We start from the raw sequence: 25699 nt of genomic DNA, 5'->3' as shown, positions 1-25699 counted from the left end.
ATATACCACTCAGGAAAATAATCCTTTTTTAAAAACACACACACACACACACACACATACACACACACACAACTATTTATAATGGGCTAGTAACATTTCCCTTACTGTTGTAGACAGGGATAGTCTGTATTACTTTTCTTCATATTTATCATTGCTAAGAACAAAACTTCTATTAGTCATAGCAATGATGGTATGTACATTGCAACATCTATAAAGGCATATTTGTCTTTATGTTCTAGTGACTAGGGACTTGTACATAACAAGTATTGTATTGTCTCATTATTTTTAATGGAATATATTTTGAGGGTTGGGAAAATGTAATTCCCAGGTATGATGTTACGATATCATAATATGAAAAATACATGAGGACAACAGTGCCATGTAGGTCAATGACATATATGTAATCCAAAAGCCCATTTTTAATCTATTGATCCCATTTTCTTATTAAACTTTGTTAAGACTTGTCAAGTACTTGATCAATAAGTTTAATATTCTGTCCCTGCTTCTACCTACAATCTGGCCAAAGTTCGAATGAGCAATTTACTATGTCTCAAAAGTGGATGGAAAAAAAAGTAAAGTAATAAAATTTTAAAAACATCAAAAAGGGATCTGGATAATCTAAATGCAGGAGCATTGGTCCTTGCTTTTAAAACGAAAGTTAACTTTTTAAGAGAGAGAGAGAGAGAGCAAGTGTGCACATGCTGATGCAGGGGAGGGGCAGAGGGAGAGAGAGTGACAGAATCGTGAGCAGACTCTGCGTGGAAGGTGGATCCCGACGCTGATCCCACGACCCCGAGATCATGACCTGAGCCGAAATCAAAAGTCAGACACCTAACCAACTGAGCCACCCAGGCGCCCCAGAAAGTTAACTTTGAATGCATCTCCAAACTTCAGAATCTTTTAACAAAGCCAGGAAATTTCTTACTAACATTTAGGAAAGACCCTTATGATGACAATTTGGAGAAGAATCCACTTAGCCGCAGCAATAACTTACACTCTGAATCATCACATTTAGCATTTGCACCCAAAGTCTTACAAAAACAGACTATTATTTGGAGAGGAGAAAGGAGGGAAACAAACTTTGAACACATACTCTGTGCCTGCCATTTTGCCAAGTGTTTTCACAGAGGCTCTAGAGCTGAACCCTTACCACAGACTGAAGAGTTGGCCTCGCTCTCCCCATTTAGGAGGAACCCAAGGTCCAGAGAGGTTAGGTAAATTGCCCCAGGTCACATAACTAGTAAATGGTGGAGTCAGGATAGAAACCTAGGTGTATCTGACTCCGAAGTCTGTGATCATTCACCGCCTGTGGATTCCTTTTTTACAGGCTATTGTTTTTAATAACCACAGCAACCTCTTTAGGTAATACTAGAATCCCATTTCACAGATGAGGAAACCAAGGTTTCGAGAAGCAACTACTTTCTCACAGAAACTAGTAAATCTGGGGCCTAAACCTAGGCCTCTGACTCCACTATATCAGAATGCTTTCAAAATGTTAGGCTGGTTATCAACGTGCCATCGGCGTTTGGGGACCTAATAGCCCTTTGGTTCTGTTTTGCATTTTCTAGGTGCCTTCTTGATACCTTATTCAATCATGCTGGCCCTGGCTGGTTTACCTCTGTTCTTCCTGGAGTGTTCATTGGGACAATTTGCTAGCTTAGGTCCAGTTTCAGTTTGGAGGATTCTCCCATTATTTCAAGGTTGGTATTCAAATGTTTTTCTTATTGTGCCTATCGGTCTCTTGGTGTCTATAACTGTCCTCACTGGGGGGCGGGGGGGTGGGAAAATGTTTCGTATTTGGATCTGGTAAAGGCAAAGTAGCAGATGTTGTTTCTCTGAATGTTTGCTGGAGAAATGAAAGACCAAATGCTAATCTGTATTTCTGTTTCTCTCAGGCTGAAGATACAGAAGGTGTTAGGAAGGATACCAGAGGGGGTTGTAAGGGTGTCATTACTGTCCTACATTCACCTTTTACAGTCCTGGGGCACACAGTTATAGTCCAGCTGTGTGTTCACTTTGTGGCTCTGGCTTTTTTTCCTCCTCCATGTGCCATCTTTTGTCTTCTTGCTTTTGTGTATCTTTTAAAATGCCTCATTCAGAAAATTAAAGGGCAGGTCACCCTGTTTTCTGGGTTATTCCCTAATAGAAGAGGACACTGGCGAAGTTTTTCAGAGTGCCTCGATTGTTATTTAAGCATCAAACAGACTTCCTGGTTTGGGTGTGAGCTAGTGTAAAGTCTTCAACACAGCATCAAAAATAAATTGAGAGTGAGGCGAATAGAACATTGTGCGGGAATATTAAGGAAGCCACCTCAAAAGTGAGCCTTGAGCACACGGGTTGTACTCAGTATGCTAAATTGCATCTTGAAACCACAACATTCAAGAAACTTCGCAAATTTAAATTCAGATTGTTACTGAATTATTGACTTTTCTTTACACGTGCTTATTGAAATCTTGTACATTAACTCCGAGCCTTTGTCTTCTACTTGCTACAATATTGGTTTATAGAGGAAGATGTAATTAGTGGTCAATGGGTCAATAGGATACAAGCTTTGAATAGTGTTTGCTTCTTTTTAACAACAGGACCCAGTCTGACGAGAACTTTCAGACATAATAAGAGAGTAATGGCCATGGGTGATTACTTGAACTTGACGGATCCCTACAGGTCTTCTGACCTTGATCTTAGTACCATTTTCTAGTTAATTAAAAAAATGGTTTCAGAAAGCCAGTCATCAAAATAATTTTAAATTCGGGAAAAAACTATTTAGAGAGTGGTCTTTCCTCCCCACTCCCCTACCCCCCGCCGAAAAAAAGAAAAGACGCTGCTTGAACCTGCTTTCTCATTTTCAAATAGATTTTGTGGAAATTGAGATGCAGCTTTTTTATGAATTAGCAAAATAAATTGCACTTGTTTGTTTTTGATTTCAATTGTTCTCTTTTCCAGGTGTGGGAATTACGATGGTCCTGATATCCATTTTTGTGACAATCTATTACAATGTCATAATTGCCTATAGTCTTTATTACATGTTTGCTTCTTTCCAAAGTGAACTACCATGGAAAAATTGCTCAGATTGGGCAGACGAGAACTGTAGCAGGTCACCTATAGGTAAATGTCATTTATTTATTTAAAAATGTTGTGAATGGAGAATCATTCTATCTTTTCAAGGGTTACATGATTTTCCAACCAATTTAGGGGCAATTTAAAGTGAGCCACAGGTGGGGCGCCTGGCTGGCTCAGTCGGTCGGAAGAGCATGCAACTCTTGATCTCGGGGTTGTGAGTTTGAACCACATGTTGGGTGTAGAGATTACTTAAAGATCAAAGTTTAAAGTGAGCCATGGGTTATTGATGACAGCAGGATAAAGCATGGATAACTTTGAAAATCGATTAATGCAATATGTTATTTCTGAGGGCCACTGGTAAAGCCAAGCCATTCTTAAGAGTAGTCAGGAGAGGAGGAAGAAAGTGGGAATGTGGTAGAGATAAGCGCTATCCATGATAGTGCTATTGTGTTTCAGGAGCCCACGAGTGTCATCCACATCTTAAATGGCTGATCTTTGGAATTACATAGTATTGATTTTATAGACTGTTACCACTGGGATTGCCTATGTATACCAGAGAATAAAGTAATAAAGTTTTAAGGCTTCTTAGGAATTTAAAGGTGTCATTTATCTACAGAGGTTAAATAAGTCCACATACTAAAAGTTCCTTAGAGCACTAAGTCCCATCCGAAATGATTGTTACTTTATGCGGTTATTACTATACATATAATCACAGTTTGAAAGGGAAGATATTTACTCATTCCAGCTTAGTAGCAGAGATTTAAGATGCTGAATGTGCATGGCTTATTTCACCTGTAAGATTTCTCTTCTGCCCTCACCAAGTAACAATCTAAATGGCTTAATAATTTTATCATTAGAACTTTCATTCAGGAGGGGTGCCTGGGTGGCTCAGTCTGTTGAGCAGCCGACTCTTGGTTTGGGCTCGGATCGTGATCTCAGGGTCCTGGGATCCAGCCCTGTATCAGACTCCACACTCAGTGAGGGGTCTGCTTCTCTCTCTCTCTTCCACGCTGCCCCTCCACTCACATGCTCTCTCTTTCTCTAAAATGATAAATAAATCTTTCAATGAACACTTTTTTCCCCTGAAAAGTACTTGTCTAAAACTAAGTATGTGTCTGTGTATTTTTTTTTATAATATTTAGTTACTCATTGTAATGTCAGTATAATTCCGGGGGAGATTATCCAAGTGAATAAAAGCTGGGCAGACATCCACAATTTAAACTGCATCAATGGAAGTGAAATTTATCAGCCAGGACAGCTTCCCAGTGAACAATATTGGAAGTAAGTATGCTAGATGATCTACTTCTTAAACAGGTGTTGTTTAAAAGTTTTTGGAAATAACAATGAAATATGGATCAGCTCGTTCCTTACCTCATATAAGTAGAAAAAAAGGGGAATCAGAGCAAACTACACTTGATAGGACTCAAATGCTTACCTAGCCTGTGTGGGTAGTGGTAACTTGCAAGATCAGCTTCTAGTCAACCAATTGTCATTTATAACTTGTTTATCAAATGAGCGCAATACTGTCAGAAATGATTTGTTCGGTGCTTATCATGCATAAGTTAGGGCATTGCTCTGAAGAAAAGAATACTCAAATTTTAGAATATAATGAGCAAATTCGAATGATAAACTGTTGGGTGATGAGTAATATTGGGGGCAAAATTGTTATTTAAAGCTGCAATCTGGGGCGCCTGTGTGGCTCAGTGGTTAAGCCACTGCCTTTGGCTCAGGTCATGATCTCAGGATCCTGGGTTCAAGTCCCGCATTGGGCTCTCTGCTCAGTGGGGAAACTGCTTTCCCCCTCTCTCTCTGCCTGCCTCTATGCCTACTTGGGATCTCTCTCTCTGTCAAATAAAATCTTTTTAAAAAAGAAAAAATAAAGCTGCAATTCTTCATTATCCATTTTGTTTATAATTGTCATTGCATGAAAAAGTGGACATTTGGGCTTATATTTATTTGCATTAACTTCAGTTGATCACTCTCTACTCTCCTGACTTATACCTACCTCTTACTCTTACCAAACTACCATGATTATTGCTGTAATGAGCCCTTCCTCATCTAAACGTTCATGCTCTGTGGGACCGTTTTAAAATTTGGATTTTAAAATATTTTATTTATTTGACAGAGATCACAAGTAGGCAGAGAGGCAGGCAGAGAGAGAGGAGGAAGCCGGCTCCCTGCGGAGCAGAGAGCCCAATGCAGGGCTCGATCCCAGGACCCTGGGATCATGACCTGAGCCAAAGGCAGAGGCTTTAACCCACTGAGCCACCCAGGCACCCCTAAAATTTGGATTTTAAAATGTTCCCAAACATCAAGCTAAGAACTGAAATCCTAGATTCATGCACGTTCCTAATAGAAATCATTGATTTTTACAGAAAGCCTTTGAAAAAGGCATAAAATTGGGATCATTTAGGTTTGATGCTAACTACAAGAATGATGAATGATTTTAGATATTTTCTTCATCTTTTTACCTTGAGAAAAATACTGTAACAAATAAAAGAAATAATCTGATGTAAGGTTATTATTTTATTTTTTACATGAAAGAGCTTTGAAATACTAGGGGGCAAATCATAGCTAAAGGAATTAATAGATCTTTTATTCTAGGGTTTGGAATTTTGGATTGGCTACAGTTAACCGTAAAGTTCAGAGCCTAGCTTTTCATTGAACTGCTTTCGCCTCTTACAATAGCATCAATAAAAGGCTCACATGGGGGGCACCTGGGTGGCTCAGTCAATTAAGTGACTGTTTTGGGCTCAGGTCATGATGCTGGAGTCCCAGGATTGAGCCCTGCATTGGGCTCCCTGCTCAGTGGGGAGTCTGCTTCTCCCTCTGACCCCTCCCTGTTCTTGTGCTCTCTCTCTCTCACCCTCTCTCTCTCTCTCAAATAAATAAATAAAATCTTTAAAAAAATAAAAGGTTCACATGAAATTGATGTATTAATGTATTAATGATGTATTCATAAGATAGAATACTCCTGAAACTTCTCCTGATAGATATTACAAACCTCAATGTATGAAGACAAGATTCTGTGTTCATAAAAAGGGCTTGTGTGTTTTCAGTAAGGTGGCACTCCGGCGGTCAAGTGGAATGGATGAGACTGGAGAAATTGTGTGGTATTTAGCACTTTGTCTTCTTCTGGCTTGGCTCATAGTTGGAGCAGCGCTATTTAAAGGAATCAAGTCTTCTGGCAAGGTAATTTGGAAAACACATTAGGTAGTGATGTAGCTCTTTTCCAATTTCATTGCAGTTCAATGTCAAGCATAATCAAATGCATGTTTTTTTCTATAATGAGAACATTTGAATGTGTGAAAAGCTTTCTAAGTAGGCAGCCTAGCTGTAAGAAAATACATAAGATCTCTGCTCCTAGTAGAAACACAACAAAACAAGCAAAAACTAGTACCAGGATCATGCAATTATAGCTGACCCTTGAACAATGTGGCGGTGAGGGGTGCCAACCCCCGCCGCAGTTGAAAATCCAGCTATAACTTTTGACTCCCCCACAATGACCAGAAGCCTTTCTGATAATCTAAAGTCAATTAACACCTATTTTAGTATGTTTTTTAATATATTATATACATATATATATATAAAATCATCTGCCTTATTCTTATAAGAAAGTAAGCTAGAGAAAAGGCAATGTTATGAAGAAAATTATAGAACACCCATTTACAGTACTGTATTTACTGAAAAAAAAATCCTCGTCTACGTGGACCCACATAGTTCAAGCCTGTGTTGTTCAGGAGTCAGCTGTACTTACAGAAGTTGGACCCCGCTAGCTAATATAGCATTCAGAGGCTCAAGTGTCTATTTTAAAATTGTGTCACCTATTATATAAATAAGCATCTTGGATGGAATTATATATTGCAGTGTTTGGTTTGGCAAGTCTAGATTCTCGTTATATAGGGTTAGTGTCAGGATTCCTTCAATGAGAAAGAGGAAAAAAAAATCAAATATGCAGTCATTCTCTTTAAGCTGGCCAGAATCGACTCAGAACCCTCTTTTCAGTGAAAAGTCCTCTTCTGAAAAACCTGTTTTCCCCCTTTATTGCTTTATTTTTTAAACTTTCCCGAGAGCATCATGGCAATTTCAGGGAACAACATGAAATTTTCTCCGAGAACAGTTGTACGGTACCCAGAAAAGTGAGTATTTATGTGTAACTACTAAACTGGAATCTCCTTAATGAGATTAAAGAGATAGTGGCTACTATCTTTGTATTCTGGATATAATATCTAGCACGTTCAGTTAATGCTAAATTCTGGAGACACTCTGTTTAGATCAGAGAAATCCAGTGGGCCCCACAAAGTCAGTGGAAACTTTCCAAAATAATGTTTCAGTTGCACATTTTTGAAACCTGTGGTTCCTTTTTGACGTTAATATTGAAATAATCCATTAAAGGCCATTTGCCTAGGCGATTAATTTTTATTGGTCTCTGGATGACTTTAAATTGTCTCCTTGGGCATATTATCAAACATAGGACATCTATGGATCAAAGAAATTGTCCACATTAATGAAAAGCTGGCCTCAAGGGCAATCTGCTCATCTGGAACCGTGTGTTATCCAGGATCCAAGTACACTGCAACGTGTTTTTATCAAACTCTCTTAATGGTTGCTCTAAGGATAATAGTATCAAGTGTTCGGTATTCACTTTAATCAACTTTCATGGGATTTGGACATCTACTAGGAGATTATGTTCCTCCTCCTTGGGGACTGAATATATACTAACTATCGCAGGTATAAAATAATTTCCCTTCCCACCTCAATGCAGTAATTTACCAAGAAGTGATATTCAGTCCCTTCAGACATTTATAAAGACACATTTAGGAAAGCACTCTACCTCAATTCCCAGTTACCACAGCTGATGTACTGTTTATTTACAATGCGAACTCAGGAAATATTGCTTCATACATCAGAGTGTTTTGAAAAGGGATCATCAGAGAGTGGGGAGAAGAGAAAGAGAAAATGATGCCAGTTTGGGTAATGGTATCACCAGGTTTGTTGAGAACCTACGAAATCTTTAATACTTTATTCTAATAATGTTAACTGGTTAATGACTTTGTTCATATACAATTATATAATGGGCCTTACAAGTTTAACTTACTCACCTCTGGTTGTTTTTCTTGGTAGGTGGTATATTTCACAGCCATTTTCCCCTATGTTGTCCTGCTCATCCTTCTAATCCGGGGCGCGACTCTGGAGGGTGCATCGAAAGGCATTTCTTACTATATTGGAGCACAGTCAAATTTTACAAAACTTAGGGAAGCCGAGGTAAGACTTCATTTGGATTTCAAATGATCTGAGGAGGTAAACCTTAAAATCCAACACTGAAAATCTTTGGTTGCATATGAGTGTCATCATGTTGTGGTTGGCAAAAGAATAATGCAGTTAAATGTATTAGTGTTTCTGTCCACAGGAAGTCCGGTGGAGCCATTTAACATGACATTAGTGCTTTCCTTTTAGAAGTGAGATAATCATTTTTAGCAGTAAGGTTTTAGAAGTCATATTATTCATATAACTGATTCTATTTGACCAAAAGCATTTGAGGCGTGTTAACCTGACAAAGAACCTTTCACGTTGGGACCCCGACCTACAAGTTGATGACTAGTATGGTGAGACTTCTTGGATAAACTCAGAGATCTCAAGATTATAGGTGAAAGCCTAATGGTCTAAGACATATTTTCATTGTCTTCCAAAGTTAATATCCCCAAGTTAAGATCAAAGTGTCCTTAATGGGTTAGGAAGTTAAACCACAACTTTGAAATGAATGAAGCATTCCATAAATGAAACTGTTACTTGCCATGGATATGAATTGGGTAACCCTCTTTTAACTTTAATTGATTGCCAGATAATGGCTGTATGTATCAGAGATACGTAAAATCTTTTACACTTTTGACTGCAGAGACCATATAGAATGGTCTATATAGGATGGTTCTATTCACACAGCCCAAGAATGGTTTCATTTTGTCAGTAATCACATCACATGCTTGGCACACATTAAGCTTCTGGCCAACTAAAACACCAGGTCTTATGCTGAAGTCAAGGAACACTATGTTACTATTATTTTCCTAACTGGCAGTGCTATCCAAAATGGATATTGATTCTTTGAGGAACTGGTGCTAATTTCCAGCAATTTGCCTTTTTCTAAATACTTACAATCTGGATTTTTTTTTAAAAGATTTTATTTATTTAGAGAGAGATCATGCAGGGGGAGAAGAGGAGTGAGAGAGAGAATCTCAAGCTGACTCCACATTCAGCATGAAGCCTGACCCTGGGCTTGATCTCATGACCCTGCGATCATGACCTGAGCCAAAATCAAGAGTCCAAGGCTTAACCCACTGAGCTACCCAGGCACCCCAGAATCTGGATATTTAATTATTTGTTGTAGAATTTTTCTGGTAATCAGTTTTTAGTCATGGCAATCCATCCTTTACTTTTTTTTTTTTTTTGAAAACTTCTTTTCAAAAAATTGGTTTCCTATACCCAAATAATTTTCACTCAGTAATTAACCACAACAGCTTTAAATTATTTTAGAACTATGAACTTTTATTATTTTGGTCTTGGAGATTAATGTAGTTTGATGTGTCCACAGGCCATTTGTTTATTTCTTCATTTATCTTGGGCCTCACATCTTTTAACCTTGTTTGTTAATATCTTCCCAACTCGAAGACCATTTTCTATGATGAATAAGAAACAAATAAAATGGAAGCTGGGATTCATCATCTTCTCTCTGTTAGGTTGTTAAACAAGATAAAATATTAACTAATGCACTTACAAAATGGTATACTGTTATATAAATATGAGCACACAGTGATTTCAATTATTGCTGTTATATTATGCCCTACTATTATTAATGCAACATTTTCCCCAGAAGTGGACCTCCATTTTATTTAAACTTCTTAACTTTGGGCACAGGTGAAATGCCTCTTTGATAGTCTTTAAGTGACTATTCCAAGCCTCAGATCACCTGAGCTTTATAGTTCCTGAAAATTTTATACGATTATTTTAAATTGGTCTGTTTCAATGTCTCTGTTACCTTTAAAATATCAGACCTAAACCTAAAGTTCCCTTGGAAACATACAACTTTATCCTCCCTCCTCTACACCCTGATACAAACAGTACTTCCCCATTCCTTCTTTGGGTTTGCTGGTAATGAGAATTTTTTCCTAGATCTTTTAATTTCTCACAATCCATATTCTGAGCATGGGATCATAAATATATACTTTTTCTTTTTCTTTGAATATCTGAACTTTGTTACAATCTTTAGGAGAGCAGAGAACCATACAAATTTGTAGCAAGAAGTGTCTTCTAGTCTTCAGTGATTATTTTACTAATGCCTTCATTTTACAGTGATGACATTGACACCCAGAATGATTCACATGTAGTTAAATTTACACAGCCAGTTTGTGCATCTTGAATTAAGATTTTTCTAATCTCTAAATTAGTAATTTTGTATATAGCTATGAGATTGATAGATATGAAGATTAGAACTATGTTTGGAGTTTTGCTTCACTTTATTTGCTACCTAGGTACACATCTTGGTCTGCAGCAGCATCTTGATAGAACCCAGACCTGCTACATCAATTTCCAGCTCCCCCTAACTCACATATGAATACAAAATGTATCAAGTAAAAGCAGCTGAGAGATCAACATAAGCATGTTGTTCATCTCTTAATATGTACCTAAGAAATAAGAGCATTTTCTTTGTAATGATTTTGTTATAAGTGAAATTACATCTGTCTATCTCTTCTTTCCGTCCATCCGTCCATCCATCCATCCACTTTGCTTTCTACTGGCTGCCTGCCAGAATAAAGCAATTATAATGTAATAATAATCTAATATCAAGCTGTATTCTGAAGACCTAGTAAATTTTACTCTCTCACAACTTATATTTCTATTGAAATTGGAAATAGATTACATACCTTTCCAGGGGGAAATTATAGTTTTTAATTTCCGTAAAAGAAATTGAGTATCATTTTATGATCATTTTCCATAATAATAGCTACCATTGAGCATGCTAATTGCTTTACATATGCTATCTTATTCAATTCTCACATCATTCTTAGTACACTTTTATCATCACCATCATCATCTTCATCATCTCCATTTCACAGAACAACAAACAGGCTTAAAAATGTTAGATAAATTGAAGTCAAGGAGAGTAAGTCATTCTTTTTGACTCCAGAGTTAGAGCTCTTTGTCGCCATGTTACATTGCCTGCTTTTCACTGAGCAGTCCTGTTTTCAATGGACAAAAAACAAACAGAAAAATAATACTTTTGCCCAAATATTTGGCAATCTATTTGAAATCTACACAATTAGGTTTTTTCTTTCGTATTGTTATATCAACAGAATTTCACTGTTAATATGGATTTGCTTAGATACATTTCTAAGATTATTGTCCTTTAGCAAAGATACAGGAGGGGTAAACTGTAAAAGGCAGACTAGAAAAAGGCTCGGATTAGATGGAGTGAGTGAGAGGCCGCTTAAAGAGTTGAGGCTGGCTCCGTGAGGCTCTAATCCAACAAATGGGATGAGGGAACTAGTGATCTAAATATATCATTGTTCTTCAAAAATTACCTAGTATTGTCCTTGTTAAGAATGGATATGTATCTCTCATCTCTAAATTGGTATGAAGAGTCAATAGAATTTTAATCAGATTGACAGCACAGTTTTCCTTAGATCCGAGAATGGATTGTAAAATTTATGTGAAAGAGAAAAAGAAAAAAAAAAGGTGTTTCTAAAGAAGGAAGACTTGTCCTACCAGATATGAAATATTATAATGCTATAGGAATTAAAATAAAGTGGTGTTAGCATATAGACTTGTAGGCCAGTCTCAGAAATAGATTCATGAACATTTGGAACTTGCTATGTGGCAGAGGTGGCAATGAAGATCAATGGGGAAAGGATGGACTATCTACTTCAGATAACTGACATCCAAGTGATATAACTGGTAGTATCAATTATCCTTAGACAATTGATACTCCATTTAGAAAAGAAAATGAATTGGGCTTTCCACTTTAATATGTACTGTACCAATTTTTCAGGTTAATTGAAGATAATATGAACAAAGCTTTAAATCTTTTAGAAGAAAATGTAGGACAGTATCTATGATCTTCAGCTAAAGATGTCTTTTTAAGTCAGAGAAATCAAGGACAATACATTAAAGCAAAGATGGGCACTTTCAGTTACATTAAAACAACGATAAACTCTTTGGCTTATCAAAGGTCACAATGTTAAGAGGCAAAAAGAGTAAGCCAGAAATTAGGAGGAAAAATAACATATATAACAGACAAAGGATTAGAACCCAGCATAAGTAAAGAATTTCTAGAGATTAAAGAAGACAAATAACCCAAACAAAAAATTGGCAAAAGACATGAGCAGGAATTTTACAAAGAAAAAAAAAACCTGTGGAATATAAAGACATAAAAACATACTAAACCTTGTAAAGTAATTAGGGTAATGAAAACTCTCACTTGACAGCCACCAGATTGGAGAATACTAAAAATTCTGACTAATATTGGCAAGAATGTGAAGGAATGGGAGCTCTCACACCTAGCTGGTGAGAGTCCAAAGCAGTAGAATAATGTGGCAATATTTCATGAAAGAGAAGATGCGTATACTCTTCGACATCATCACAGTTCCTCAACTCGGTATGAGGAGACACATACGGGAATACTTAGAGCTACATCACTTTTAATAGCAGAATATCGAGCCACCTCAATGTTCCTCAACAGGATAGAGGATGATCTGTGGTATATACAGTGGGGCAACATGGCAGTTAAAAAAAATGTTCGAAACTACATATATTTAGCTAAACCACGTGAATTTGTCTATATTTTTCCATTTTGACACAAAATTGAAATTTCATACGGTTCAAACTGAAAACGAGTACCGCTCATACAATACCGAATGAAAAGAGGCAAAATGTATAGGTTTACATGCATGAAGAAAACTTTTCTATCAACTCCAGAACATGAAAAGCTAAATACCATATTGTTTTGGGTTTACATGTTTCTAGGGTAAAAATCTAAAGGAAAAGGAGGAAATGAGAAACCCAAAAGTCAGGATAGCGGTTAGCACTGGAGGGGGAAGGGTGATCTATCTGATCAGAAGGGGGCACTGGAAGGCTTCCAAAGACTGGTAACATGTCATTTTTTAAGCTGAGCAGTGGGTTTGGTTTTTTTGTGCTTATTTCATTGTTATTAGTATTTATTCGTTTGTATGTATGATGTCTTTTGTAGAAGTAAAAAATTTAAAGTGTATGTTTTTAAAGATGAAATTGTCTTCTCTTATAGGTTTGGAAGGATGCTGCCACTCAAATATTTTACTCCCTTTCAGTGGCTTGGGGTGGCTTAGTTGCTCTATCATCTTATAATAAGTTCAATAACAACTGCTTCTCAGATGCTATTGTAGTTTGTTTGACAAACTGCCTCACTAGTGTGTTCGCTGGATTTGCTATTTTTTCTATATTGGGACACATGGCTCATATATCTGGAAAGGAAGTCTCTCAAGTCGTAAAATCAGGTATGTGGTGCTATACATTAATAACTTTGATTAATTGGTGTAGCTCATTTAAGAAACACTAATATAACTTATGGCAATTTACTTAAAGCACTCAAGCAAGGTTTAGGGTGTTGCATTTTCTTTCTCATGTCCTCTTATATAATTTGATTACTTTAATGATGTAATAATTTTTAGATGGTCGGAGAAAACAGGGCTCTATTAGGGGACAATTGTTTAAGAAGATAATTTTCTGAATTTTGTGTAGTTCTTAATATGAATTGCTTACTGTACAAGTGTCAGGCATCATGGATCCCTTTATATGTGTTACCTTCATTTAATTTATGTATGTATGTATATACATGTGTGTGTATTCATATATTTATGACTGCATGAGAGCATATATGTGAGTGTGTGTGTGTCTATTCCCCCATGTACAAGTGCAACCTTGGGTCTGAATTTTTAAAACACATTAATATCATATAGATAGAAACCCAGGTAAATTTGAATGTCCAGCTGTGTTCAGCTTTAAAGGAATCTGAATAACGAACTTCCTAACTTTAAAGACATTAGCTAGGGATGCTTAATTATCTGGCTAAGATTCTTAGGAAAAGAATTCTGGTGTTCTTAGTAGTAGGAATCCCTCATTAAATTTTTTTTCATGGGCAGTATCATTTGATGGCAGAATGTTAGGACTAGATAAGTTAGTGTCCAGCATGTCTTGCAGATTAAATCATTGGAAGTGACAGAGCCTAGACTGAAGCCTATTCTTCTGACTTCTAGGTCAGTCCTCTGGGAGTCTGGAGAAACTTAAAATACTTAAAAAAACAAAGTATCACATAATATGATTGAAAAAAGAATTAAAACACCTCTAACAATAATGTACATGAAATAGAAAATAAGATTCAATTTCTAGTTTTGTTATATACAATTTTGCAAGTGTCCATATACGAATTAAAATGGCACTACGGCTAGTGATTCTGGGTGAACATTTGGAAAGACAGCTGAAGACTAAAAAGGTAGTTCCGTAAGCACAGCTTTCTTGATAGTGTGATTCTCTTAAAATTTCTAGGCTTAATTTAGGTTTCTGGAGTTTAAGACAGTTGTTACTCTTTATGAGTCTCTAAAAAAATGAAATAGGTGAAACAAAATCATTGGAATAGTTAAGATTTCTTATGTGAGCAATGGACCATTTACAAAATTCATCTCACTAGCTTAATTCATATCACATGCTCACATTATCACTTCATTGAACAATCAAGTCAAATATTTTAAAAAGTGCAAGTGAAATAGTGCCCAAGAATGTGTATCATGGATTGTGTCGCCAAATTAAAATGTAATTTTTCTAGTATCTTATTTTGAAAATGTCCAAATGTGTGAGCTTTTTGGCAACTAATTTAAGTGAAGTGTCATACATTTTTCTTAGGTTTTGATTTGGCATTCATTGCTTATCCAGAAGCTCTAGCCCAACTCCCAGGGGGGCCATTTTGGTCCATATTATTTTTCTTCATGCTTTTGACTTTGGGTCTCGACTCTCAGTTTGCATCCATTGGTAAGTAATGCTCCCGGTGTTACCATATCCCTCTTCTATTTCACTCATGTTTCCTCTACTTAAAAACATCCTTTTCTTACCCTTGTTGTCCCCATTAGCTCTTACTCTTAGAATCTGAAAATTCTTTTTCACTCGATACTGCACTACTCATGCAGTAGATACCCCAAAGGAACACTTATTAATATTTTATATTTGCCCCGGAAATGAAATTGAAGTCCCCTCTGTTTCTCTCCCTAATATGATTCACATTTCTTTCTTCCTAGAAGCAACTGTCACCATGGCTTATGTGTGTCATCCAGTCCATGTCTGTATCTGTTATATATGTATCCATAAATAACATATAATTGTTGTCACATAAATGTGAAGTTTCATAACACACGTATCATTCTGACTGTTTTTTACATGTATTGTGAATCTGTGTTGATATAATACTCATATAGATTGAGCTAATTCATAGTCTTTTGCCATAATTATGAGCATCTGGGTCATTTCCAATTCTGACAAATGACACATGCTACTGCAATGATTGTTTTTGCACATGGCTCTATGTACACATAGGGATTTTCCCTATGGTACACACCTAGACGTTCCAAAACACTATTCATCAGATCAGTCTTACATAACACACTTTAATAATTGACTAAGATACAGTATAAAGTCTGGCCTCCTCCAGTTGACTTTCAAAGCCTTGGAAATTTCAGCTTGTATCTTAATCCTCTCACCCCCACATCCTTCTGTTTTCAGCCAGTACTCTGTTTCATGAACATATTTATTTCTTAAACCTAGAAGGCCTTTCTGTTTCCATGCCATTTATTCAAATATGCACCTTTTTTAAAAGTTCTCCTAGAATTCTTCCTTTCCCGTAACCCTCTTTCAAACTACATCAGCCCTTAGGGATCTGTTACCTTGTAGTTACTACCAAAACCTTGTAAAACAGACTAAAAACAACAAAGAAAGAGAGTAGAATTTGGTTTTTATCTGAACCAACAACTGGTGACTGCCAAGAGAAAGAAGCCTATGGATTTTCAAAAGCAAGGGGTAGGCACTGGGTGTGATAGGCAACTGATGAATCACTGAACTCTACCTCTGAAACTAGTTAATTGAATTTAAATAAAGGAAAACTTAAAAATAAATACATAAAGCACTTCATTTAGGGGAAAACAAAGAAACAAACAAACAAAAGGAATAGGACCCAGAGTATATTTTCAGCATATATTTGTAAATTTGATTAATAGAAGTTGAATTCTTTGATTAAAATTACTGGCAAATGAGTTGACCTATGGCATGTCATTTTTTTTCCCTTCCGAAGAAACAATTACAACAACAATTCAAGATTTATTTCCCAAAGTGATGAAGAAAATGAGAGTTCCTATAACTTTGGGTTGCTGCTTGGTTTTGTTTCTCCTTGGTCTCGTCTGTGTAACTCAGGTATTACTACAGTATTTTTTCATAGACAAGTCGTTAGTCGCAACATACTTTATAATCTAAATGAGGAAAACAAAGGTTCAACAGGATGTTAGAGACAAGTCCAAGTGTGACTCAGCTCAGGATTTTCTGAGTTTTAGCCCAGAGTTTTTCCCCATTGCAGTACAATTTCGATAGCTAAGTATACTGTGAAGAGGGCAGGAGACCCAATAATGGACAATTCCCCAATTACAATAAAGTTATAGACTTTAAACACATACTATATCTTTTGGCAACTACCACACAGCACACAGACACTGCATATCATTTTGACCAACTATTCTCGATGCTTTTTTCCCCAGTGACTCAGTATAGGATGAAAGGTGCATCCTTTTTGAGATATTTAAAGCCACATTTGTGTTTACGTTTGAAAATACTCCTTTTTCTCATCTTAGCACAGGTGAAACCAAGAAGCACATGTTAAGATCAAATGAATAGACTTGATATAAAGACTTCATCAGACATAAAAATAATTAAAAATATACTTAGATGTAATTTTTTTTTTTGTAGGCTGGAATTTACTGGGTGCATCTGATTGACCACTTCTGTGCTGGATGGGGCATTTTGATTGCGGCTATACTGGAAATAATGGGGATCATCTGGATTTATGGTACATAGTAACTACAGAATTATCTACACATCTTATTAAAATAATTTAGTGTGATTATTTTCATTATGTTTACTAAAATTGTAAAGTAGAATGTTACTGGAAACATTGATTAGGAATAAAATGTAGTTAAAGGTGTATACCTCATTGCTATAGTATAAGAAAATGTTTAGACAGAAAGATAATTTGGGGCCACAATGATTAATGGAGGAAAACATGAGCAAGAACTGAATGCACTCTTTTTTTTTTTTTTTTTTTTTTGGTCTAAGGCGGGAACAGATTTATTGAAGATATAGAAATGATGATTGGTGCAAAAAGATGGATATTCTGGCTATGGTGGAGAGCCTGCTGGTTTGTCATTACACCTCTTCTTCTGATTGTAAGTATTAATATGTCATGAATTTGGTACCAATGATATGCATATATTTGAACATTTCTAAGATAAACTTGAATAATTCAGATTGAAGACAATAAGGCAAACTAGGATCATAAATTAATGACTTCCAACTTTTGCTTTATGACTGCAAGTTGCCTCAGTTAAAACGCCTTTGCAGTATTGTTTTTGAGGCTATAGGTTTAAACACTTACCATTTGAGAAAATGAACAGGCTCCTATAGACTTAAAGGTCTTACGTACTTAAAAATTATCAGTAGAATAAATAAAAATAAATCATTTGTCTGCTGTTCCCTAAAAAGTATGCTGAGTTATCTGCAATGTTCCTAACTTCTCTGCTAAGGCCCAGACTCAGCCTTCAAGGCCTGTGATCTAAATATACTAATTGCTAAGAAACACTCACATTTTATTTTATTTTATTTTTTTTTAATTTTTTTTAAAGATTTTATTTATTTATTTGACAGAGAGAGAGAGAGATCACAAGTAGACAGAGAGAGAGAGAGAGGGAAGCAGGCTCCCTGCCGAGCAGAGAGCCCGATGCGGGACTCGATCCCAGGACCCTGAGATCATGACCTGAGCCGAAGGCAGTGGCTTAACCCACTGAGCCACCCACGCACCCGAAACACTCACATTTTAATCCATTATTTTTTTCCTTATGGGAGGGATTTGCTATCTGAAATTACTAAAAGAAACTCACCCCTGTCAACAGAGGCAATAGTTTATGTTAAATTCAACAATTGGTTCTATTTAGGAACTGAGGGAAAGAGAGACCCGGCATATAGACATGATGTCGTTAAAGAACAGTTCAGGGTAGTCAATAACAAAATAAACACTTAATAGGATGGAGAATTACTGCAGTGGTAGAGGTTCGGGAGTCACAAAGATTCATAGAGGATGTGTTTTGGTTCTCATTGTCTCCATGCTTCCATTAAATAATTTGATCCGGAATTTGCTTCACACCTGAAGTATTATTGCTGTTTTAGAGGGTGTTAAGTTTTATTTTTTCTCACATTTTTTAAGGTCAGCTTCAAGCAGGGAGCAGTTTGGGACTGGATATACTGAATTAAAATATTTTGGATGCTCCATATTCTAACTAAATGATTTAGACAGTGGTACTAAAGATTGTTTTCCTCTTCTGACAATTCTCCATAATAAAATAAACCCTTTATCAATTAAGAAGCTCTCACTAGACTTTTAGCCAGCTAGTTTTTATTGACTATATAGCTTTGACAACTGGATTTAATTTCAAATGTAAAAGCATTAAATACTAAATGATATACATTATCATCTATTTTGTATAAAAGGATGTGAAGTGATATGTACTCCAGTATCCCTCATCCATTCTCTTGTAGCTATGCAAAAAATTACGGCAACTGGGCAATACATCTAAATTATTGTAATTAAGTAGAATTAATCTATTTTAAATTTAAATTTGATTAATTAATTAATAAATAATTAATCATAATTAAATAATTAAATAATTAAATAATAAATTTAATAATTATAAATTATAAATTAAATAATTAAATAATAATTAATAATTAATTAAAATTAATTAATTAATCAAATTTAAATTTAAATTAATCTATTTTAAAATTAAACTCAAACCCAGTCTAGTAGGTTTCTTTTTTAAAGATTTTATTATTTATTTGACAGACAGAGATCACAAGTAGGCAGAGAGGCAGGCAGAGTTGGGGGGAGGGGGAAGCAGGCTCCCTGCTGAGCAGAGCCCGCGATGTGGGACTCCATCCCAGGAACCTGAGATCATCACCTGAGCCGAAGGCAGAGGCTTTAACCCACTGAGCCACCCAGGTGCCCCACTAGTAGGTTTTTTTAAAGAGGTTTTTTGTTTTGTTTTGTTTGTTTGTTTTTTGCCTTTGCTTACAAGTTTTTTCCTTGTTAAGATTCAGATTTCACTGTTTTACCCAAGCACACCTTGAGTTTGTTTTTCTCTCAAAGAGAGGCTGGAAGTGAAGTGTGCTTTAGCAAATATGCACCAGTAGCGTGTGAATGTGTCTGTGTTTTGGGTGTGGAGTAAGGGGTGCTCTGTGCAGTGGGAAATAATAGAAACATCTGCTAAGCAAGGAGCAAAGCATTTTCACTAAAGGGTACTTTATGTTTTCCTTGAATTTATATGCTGGCTAGCTTATAGCATAGAATAAAACCATACTGTTATAAGTGAAAGTTAAAATTTCAATTGTGGAAATTGTTCAGATATTATTTTATTTTCAATCTGAAATATTTCATGGTAAAGTAGTTTATTGAAAAACATGTTGGACCAGTATTTCTATCTTTTATAAATATATGGAGGTGCTCATTTTGGAAGAATCTATTCAAAGCCAAATACAAGGTATTTAGATCAGTTCATTTAGTATTATCTTCTGGCTAGTTACTGGATTATCTTAGTTGCTTGACTATATCTCCATTTTAATTGCTTTTGATAGACTATTTCTAAGAATGGGATCAAATTCCTAATCATTAGTGCAATTGAAATCATTAGGGCAACAAAGTCTAATCTTCAGCATTGTCTCTTCATATTTTACTTTCACAGGCAATTTTGATCTGGTCACTGGTGAAATTTCATAGGCCTGAGTATGCCAAAATTCCATACCCTGACTGGGGAGTTGCTCTAGGCTGGTGTATGATTATTTTCTGCATTATTTGGATTCCAATTATGGCTGTCATAAAAATAATTCAAGCTGAAGGAAATATCTTTCAAGTAAGCACATTTATATTATTTATACTTTATAGAAAGCCCTTATCAAAATGAAGATTACTCATATGGTGGTAATATGGAGTTATGAACCTTTAGGCAACTTCTACACCTGATATAATCATCTGATTGCCATGTGCATAGCATAGCTTTATGCCACGTATCTATTTGCGTGTCTCATACTAGACTCTAAACTCCTTCAGGGAGAGTCTTACGTTGCTTGCTGCTATATCCTCAGGCACTATGAGAGTGCTTAGCATGTAGAAGTTATATTTATACTTGTACTGAGTTGTCCCTGAAGATGGTGCAAAACAAATGAACATTTTGCTTTATATCTATAATCTTCAAATACATTGTCTGGTTATAACACATGTCTTCATAGTGTGTTTAGACTGGAAAAAACCTGGTAAATTATTTCAAACCCAGTCTATACCCCGAGTGATCCTTCTTGCATGGAGGTGTAGACAGATGGAGTTGATTATGACATCTTACTAGGACAATGACAAGGATAAATTCTCAGGAGTCAAATCTTTAGATAATTTCCCAGGCCCACCCTGATCAATGGTTTGACCCTGGAGCTCCTTTGTTTGGTTCTTGAAACCTCCCAAGTATACACTTGTTTAAACCCTCACCTAACCCTCCCTCTAGGGGCAGGACAGAAACGTCAGACAATTCAGTGAAAATATGTGGATTGATTCCGTTGTTTAAAGGGGCTCATACACTTTCTTTTAAAATCATTTACATATTTATCAGTTATTCTGGTTTCGTAGTTCATGTAATTCTAGTTACGGTTAAATTTGGGTATCTTTATTTTTAGTATACTCTGTTAAGAATTCTGATGATCACTTTTTTTTTTTTTTTAACCTTTCTATGGTTTCTATTTCATTTTGGTTAGCAAAGAAACTTAATAATATGGTTTGGTATTTGCTTGTTTACAGATTGTAACACTTATGGTCTGAAACAAGTTCTTTTTTTTTCTTTTTAGCGCATTGTAAACTGCTGCAGACCAGCTTCTAACTGGGGTCCATACCTGGAACGACATCGTGGGGAGAGATATAAAGATATGGTAGATCCTAAAAAAGAGACTGACCATGAAATACCTACAGTTAGTGGCAACAGAAAACCAGAATGAAATCCAATTTTTAAAAATATGTGGTCATACAATGTGATTATTTTAGAACAGAGGAAAATTTTATTTATTTTTATGTTAACTTAGTAGAAAAATGTATATACTATGCTCTGATAGTGTAAGCTTCCTCCCCCCATTTAAGTAAGAATGTAATATAATGGGAATCTACTAATATTTAACAATGTGATTATTATATTTTTTTAGATTATCTATCTGTATAACACACATATAGCTGTCTCTGTGTCACAGTAACACTTTTGTAAATATTACCTTATTTTTCTAACATACCGAAGACTTTATTTTGAGCCGGTTATTTAGAAAATTGTTTTATTTTCTTTTTTTTTTTCTATTATACAAGTTTTAAAATACAATTTGCTTATATTTTCTTAGTATACAATCTTTCTTTTCCATAAAGCTGGGGAAAATAAACCAGTATATTTAAAAGAAAGTGTTAAAATTGAAGGCCTCATTTAACTAGAAATGCTATACATAGATGAAAAAATGTACTGTATATATGAGCACTGTAGTTTAATACTTTTAATCCAAATATATCTAAAATTTTGCTTTTTCTATGTGAACTTAGTGGTTATTGTTCTTTACTTACAAATAGTGAAATAAGACAGGAAAATAAGAATTCTATGGCCAGTAAATGATAAATCTAGCAAATGGAATCCTGGAGCTTTGAGTATTTCTTGCCCTCAAATAATAATTCTTCCTTGCCCCAAATAATAATTCTTCCTTAGCAATTGGAAGAATATGTCTCCCACCTAATTTCTGTTTCACAAAATTAAGAGTTGTTAATTTTGCTCTCTGAAATCTAGATTTTCAAATAGAACATGGGACAAAATACTAATGAGGAGATGACTTTCAATCAAATCTAAGATCTTATGATTGTAATATATCATTAATAGATCAGGTAAAATGATTTTTGTCTTATTTGAGTAAGTTTCTACTTACAGGTGATAATTTATTTACACACTTAAAGGAGATAAACTTGTCAAACTTGTCAAGTATGAGAGAAGGCAAATTACAAAATCCTATGTCCCAGTTTCATTTAAAAAAAGATAATGAAAACATGTCATTAATATGCTTAATGTTGATATTATTGACCACTGGTTTAAACATCACAGCCTAGGATAGTGAACAGTGCCTAAATATGTAAAAAACTTCTCAGCTGTTCTTAAGGCTCTTATCCTGGGCTTCAGAGAACATATGAAACCAACATTATACACAATATTTTTCTATGTGAATGTGTACACACATTTTTCTAGGGAGAGAGTCTAGAGTTTTCATAAGAATACCAAAGAGATCTGTGACTCAAAAAAGTTTAAGAACCACATATACTACTACTTCTGGCTTTTTGTCCTCAGCAAGTGAGGAATAAACCTTAATTTCTGATACATTTTAAATTCCTTTTCCTTTTCCCTTTGATTGAAGATTAAAGGAGTAAGGGATTAATGTATTTAATTTATACTGGTAATTTATTTTGGGGAGAAGGGGCACGAAGGTAGGTAAACAGGTCTATAATGGAACAACCTCAGTGAGCTATGTACACATATATAAAATGAACCTGTGTGTTAGATATTCTGAGGAGTCTTAGGGTAAGTCAAATGCCATTAGTGAACTTCAACAGATTGTTAATTCCTCAGTTACACTGGATTTTATAAAATATTTGAAATAGATGAATGACTAGAGTTAAGAAACACTTTTTCTTCATTTTAACCCATATTACATTACATGCATTCTATCATTCTATTTTGGTGCTTTCTGAGGTGTCTATTTTCCACCCACTAGAAAAAGGTATGCCCTTTTCTATAGGTGATTCTTGTAATTCAGGGAAGATTTAGGCACATTTCTATCAAATGGGTGGAGGAGAGGGTGATGGGGAAGAAAACCCCTTCAAGAGTTGACTACAAAGAGTAAAGAATTTGTGTGACTGTCTTCATAAGTGTCTAAGGCCAGATCTTAACAGTGCCTGGCATATTTTAGGGTGCTCAATGATAGCTCTTATTACAGATTTGACAGTGGTAAGAGAGTATTCTATATAATAGAGTTCCATCAAATCCCATTTACTTGAATGCAATAAGACATTTGCAATATTGTGTTGTACACCAAAACTATTTCTCATGTGTGAGTGAAATGGAAATCACCATATCTCAACTATATTCTTTTTGCTGTAGCTTATTTTTTAAATGCAAAACTTAGGAACTGTTTCTTTCTCTACTGTACTTTCATTCCTTCCCCAGTAAAACATATATATATATACACGCACATATATATGTTTATACATGTTTATAAACTTGTCAAACTTGTATATATATATAAAATATATAAATGTATAAGTATATAAAATATGTAATCGATTCTTTAAATGTCAGTAAAAGCAAATTGATAAATGTCTGGATTTTGTACCTGACTTGGCATCCCCTCCCCCTTTTTCAACAACAATTCATTTGGTATAAACACGTATAATCAAATGAATTCACTCAAAGTGCCTTTAATGATTGCCTTCACTGTTACGACATTCTCTAAGCCTGTCAGATTTCCAGTTAACTAATGCACCATTTAAGCCCTTGATAACTAGGAAATGTTCCAATTCAGCCAGCTTGTATTCCACGATCCTGAGGTTTACCAGTATTCGCTTCTGCATGGTTATCATGTGTGGGGAATTAATTAAGATATCCCGAGAGAGGCTGGTGACTGAAAGACTCTTATCAGTATTGCTCTTAGTTGACCCAGTAGAAGAGGTTGGTCTTACTAGTGCAAGAGAAGTCGAATTTGATGACATTTCACCAACGCTGCTCTGTAAGGGAAGGAAATTATACATATGTAGTTTATTGAATTTAGCAATTTCCAAATACAGTTGACCTTTGAACAAGGGGGGGGGCGTTAAAGACATCGATTCTCTGTATAAAAACCCATGTATAACTTTTGCCTCTCCCAAAAGTTAACCCTAATAGCCTAGTGTTGACCAGAAGCCTTACAGATAAGTTGATTAACACATATTTTGTATATGTGTTATATACTGTATTTGTACAATAAAGTAAGCTAGAGGAAAGAAAATGTTATAAAGAAAATCATAAGGAAGAGAAAATATGTTTGAAGTACTGTATCCAAAAAAAGAGAGAGAGAAAGTAAAGACCCATGGAGTTCAAACCTATGTTGCTCAAGGGTCTACAGTACTACCAAATAACATGCTTAGTCTTGGTTACCAAAATAAACTGATTGTCCTCCCCTAAGAATTAGAGGTTGAAAATCTGTTGAACAACAATGTTGATCTGGAAATATGCCCTTCCGAAACACTGAAAAACATGTATATGAAAGTAACCTTTAAATATCAAAATTGTCCTATTTTTGGTTTACATTTCTTGGACAGAAAAGTAGGTCTATACCTGGACCCTAATCCTTAACTAAAAGGATCACCAAAGATCTAAAGTCACTTGCAGCTTTCAACATCACCAGGAAACCCACATTCTGACTTGAATTATTTGTGAAAGCCCAAATACCTGTCATAAAGATGGTTGAAACCATGGGGAAAAGAGACAAACAAACATAAAGGCTGTAGTAGAAGCTAGAGAAGAGAGAGAAGGCATAGATTCCTAAAATAGGAAGTGGTGGGAAACGGGCACTTTCAGCTCTACTTTTCAAGTGGGTGAAAAGCACACCACATCACTCAATGCTTTTTAAAGCAGACCACAGCTACCCAGTCATTGGTCAATAAGAACAAAGAGTAGGGATAAACATCTGGGGCTCTCGCAAGAGAAGAGGAATGAAATGATCTTCCCTTACCCTTATTTTACTATTTTAGTACCTTTCTACTCTCTCAGACACACACCTCCCATCCATGAACCATCTAACTTCATCTAATTCCAATTTCTCTTACACACTTTACCTGAAAGCGGCTTTTCCAGAAGACAAACAGAAAAGCAAACAGAATGCCGCTCAGTAGAAGCAACAGCATATTCATGTTTCCTCTTCCACCTCTTTTTCTCTTCTCGGGTACGGAGGCACTCGGCTGGCAGTTGGGAAGCAGGGGGACACTAGTCGCCCGGACTAGGGAAGCCGCGGGCAACGATTCTAAGCGTCCCACACTGCCTGGTGCATCTGGAAGACGCTTCCGCTTCCGGCTTTATATACTGCAAAGGGCATGTGATGTCACAGTGGAGCACCTACGTGAGGGCGCTGCGTCACAATTTGATGACGTAAAACACATAAGCAGGTGGCATGATGTCTGCCTACTTGGTTGTGCTATCAGGTCGGTAGGCAGGGAGGGCACTGATAGACA

At 35.9% G+C, this 25699-nt stretch overlaps 2 protein-coding genes across 3 annotated transcripts in view; one reads left to right on the top strand and one right to left on the bottom strand.

The window, feature by feature from the left end:
• The window catches only part of SLC6A14 (solute carrier family 6 member 14), a 25015-nt gene extending 2920 nt beyond the window's left edge, over positions 1–22095 (top strand). Inside the window, exons 3-14 of the mRNA XM_047716850.1 lie at positions 1569–1700; positions 2944–3105; positions 4203–4341; positions 6120–6252; positions 8185–8325; positions 13352–13580; positions 14983–15108; positions 16418–16536; positions 17083–17182; positions 17449–17558; positions 20124–20291; positions 21271–22095. Coding sequence (XP_047572806.1) covers positions 1569–1700; positions 2944–3105; positions 4203–4341; positions 6120–6252; positions 8185–8325; positions 13352–13580; positions 14983–15108; positions 16418–16536; positions 17083–17182; positions 17449–17558; positions 20124–20291; positions 21271–21417 — 1706 coding nt within the window. The 3' untranslated portion in view covers positions 21418–22095. The remainder of the gene's footprint in view (positions 1–1568; positions 1701–2943; positions 3106–4202; positions 4342–6119; positions 6253–8184; positions 8326–13351; positions 13581–14982; positions 15109–16417; positions 16537–17082; positions 17183–17448; positions 17559–20123; positions 20292–21270) is intronic.
• Positions 9607–25699, bottom strand: CT83 (cancer/testis antigen 83). 2 transcript variants are annotated; one of them, XR_007124895.1, is made up of 3 exons: positions 25307–25399; positions 24173–24217; positions 9607–9784 (listed from the first exon to the last, which is right to left on the bottom strand). XR_007124895.1 is itself a non-coding variant. In XM_047716852.1 (2 exons), the coding sequence occupies exons 1-2, from the start codon at positions 25379–25381 to the stop codon at positions 23912–23914; spliced, it is 381 nt and encodes a 126-aa protein (XP_047572808.1). In that variant the 5' UTR covers positions 25382–25699; the 3' UTR covers positions 23902–23911. The 2 variants fall into 2 exon arrangements, 1 of the variants encoding a protein (XP_047572808.1); XM_047716852.1 differs by lacking the exon at positions 9607–9784 and having other exon boundaries at positions 23902–24217; positions 25307–25699.

This window comes from Lutra lutra, chromosome X (genome assembly GCF_902655055.1).
Source record: "Lutra lutra chromosome X, mLutLut1.2, whole genome shotgun sequence".
Taxonomy (NCBI): Eukaryota; Metazoa; Chordata; class Mammalia; order Carnivora; family Mustelidae; genus Lutra; species Lutra lutra.
Note: the sequence above shows the minus strand (reverse complement) of the source record. Positions and strands in the feature narration are given on the sequence as shown.

Coding starts and splice junctions, on each gene's coding strand:
- CT83 (XM_047716852.1), bottom strand. CDS start 25,381: ATGAATATGCTGTTGCTTCTACTGAGCGGCATTCTGTTTGCTTTTCTG. Junction 24,218..25,306: donor TCTGGAAAAGCCGCTTTCAG/GTAAAGTGTGTA, acceptor CTTCCCTTACAG/AGCAGCGTTGGTGAAATGTC.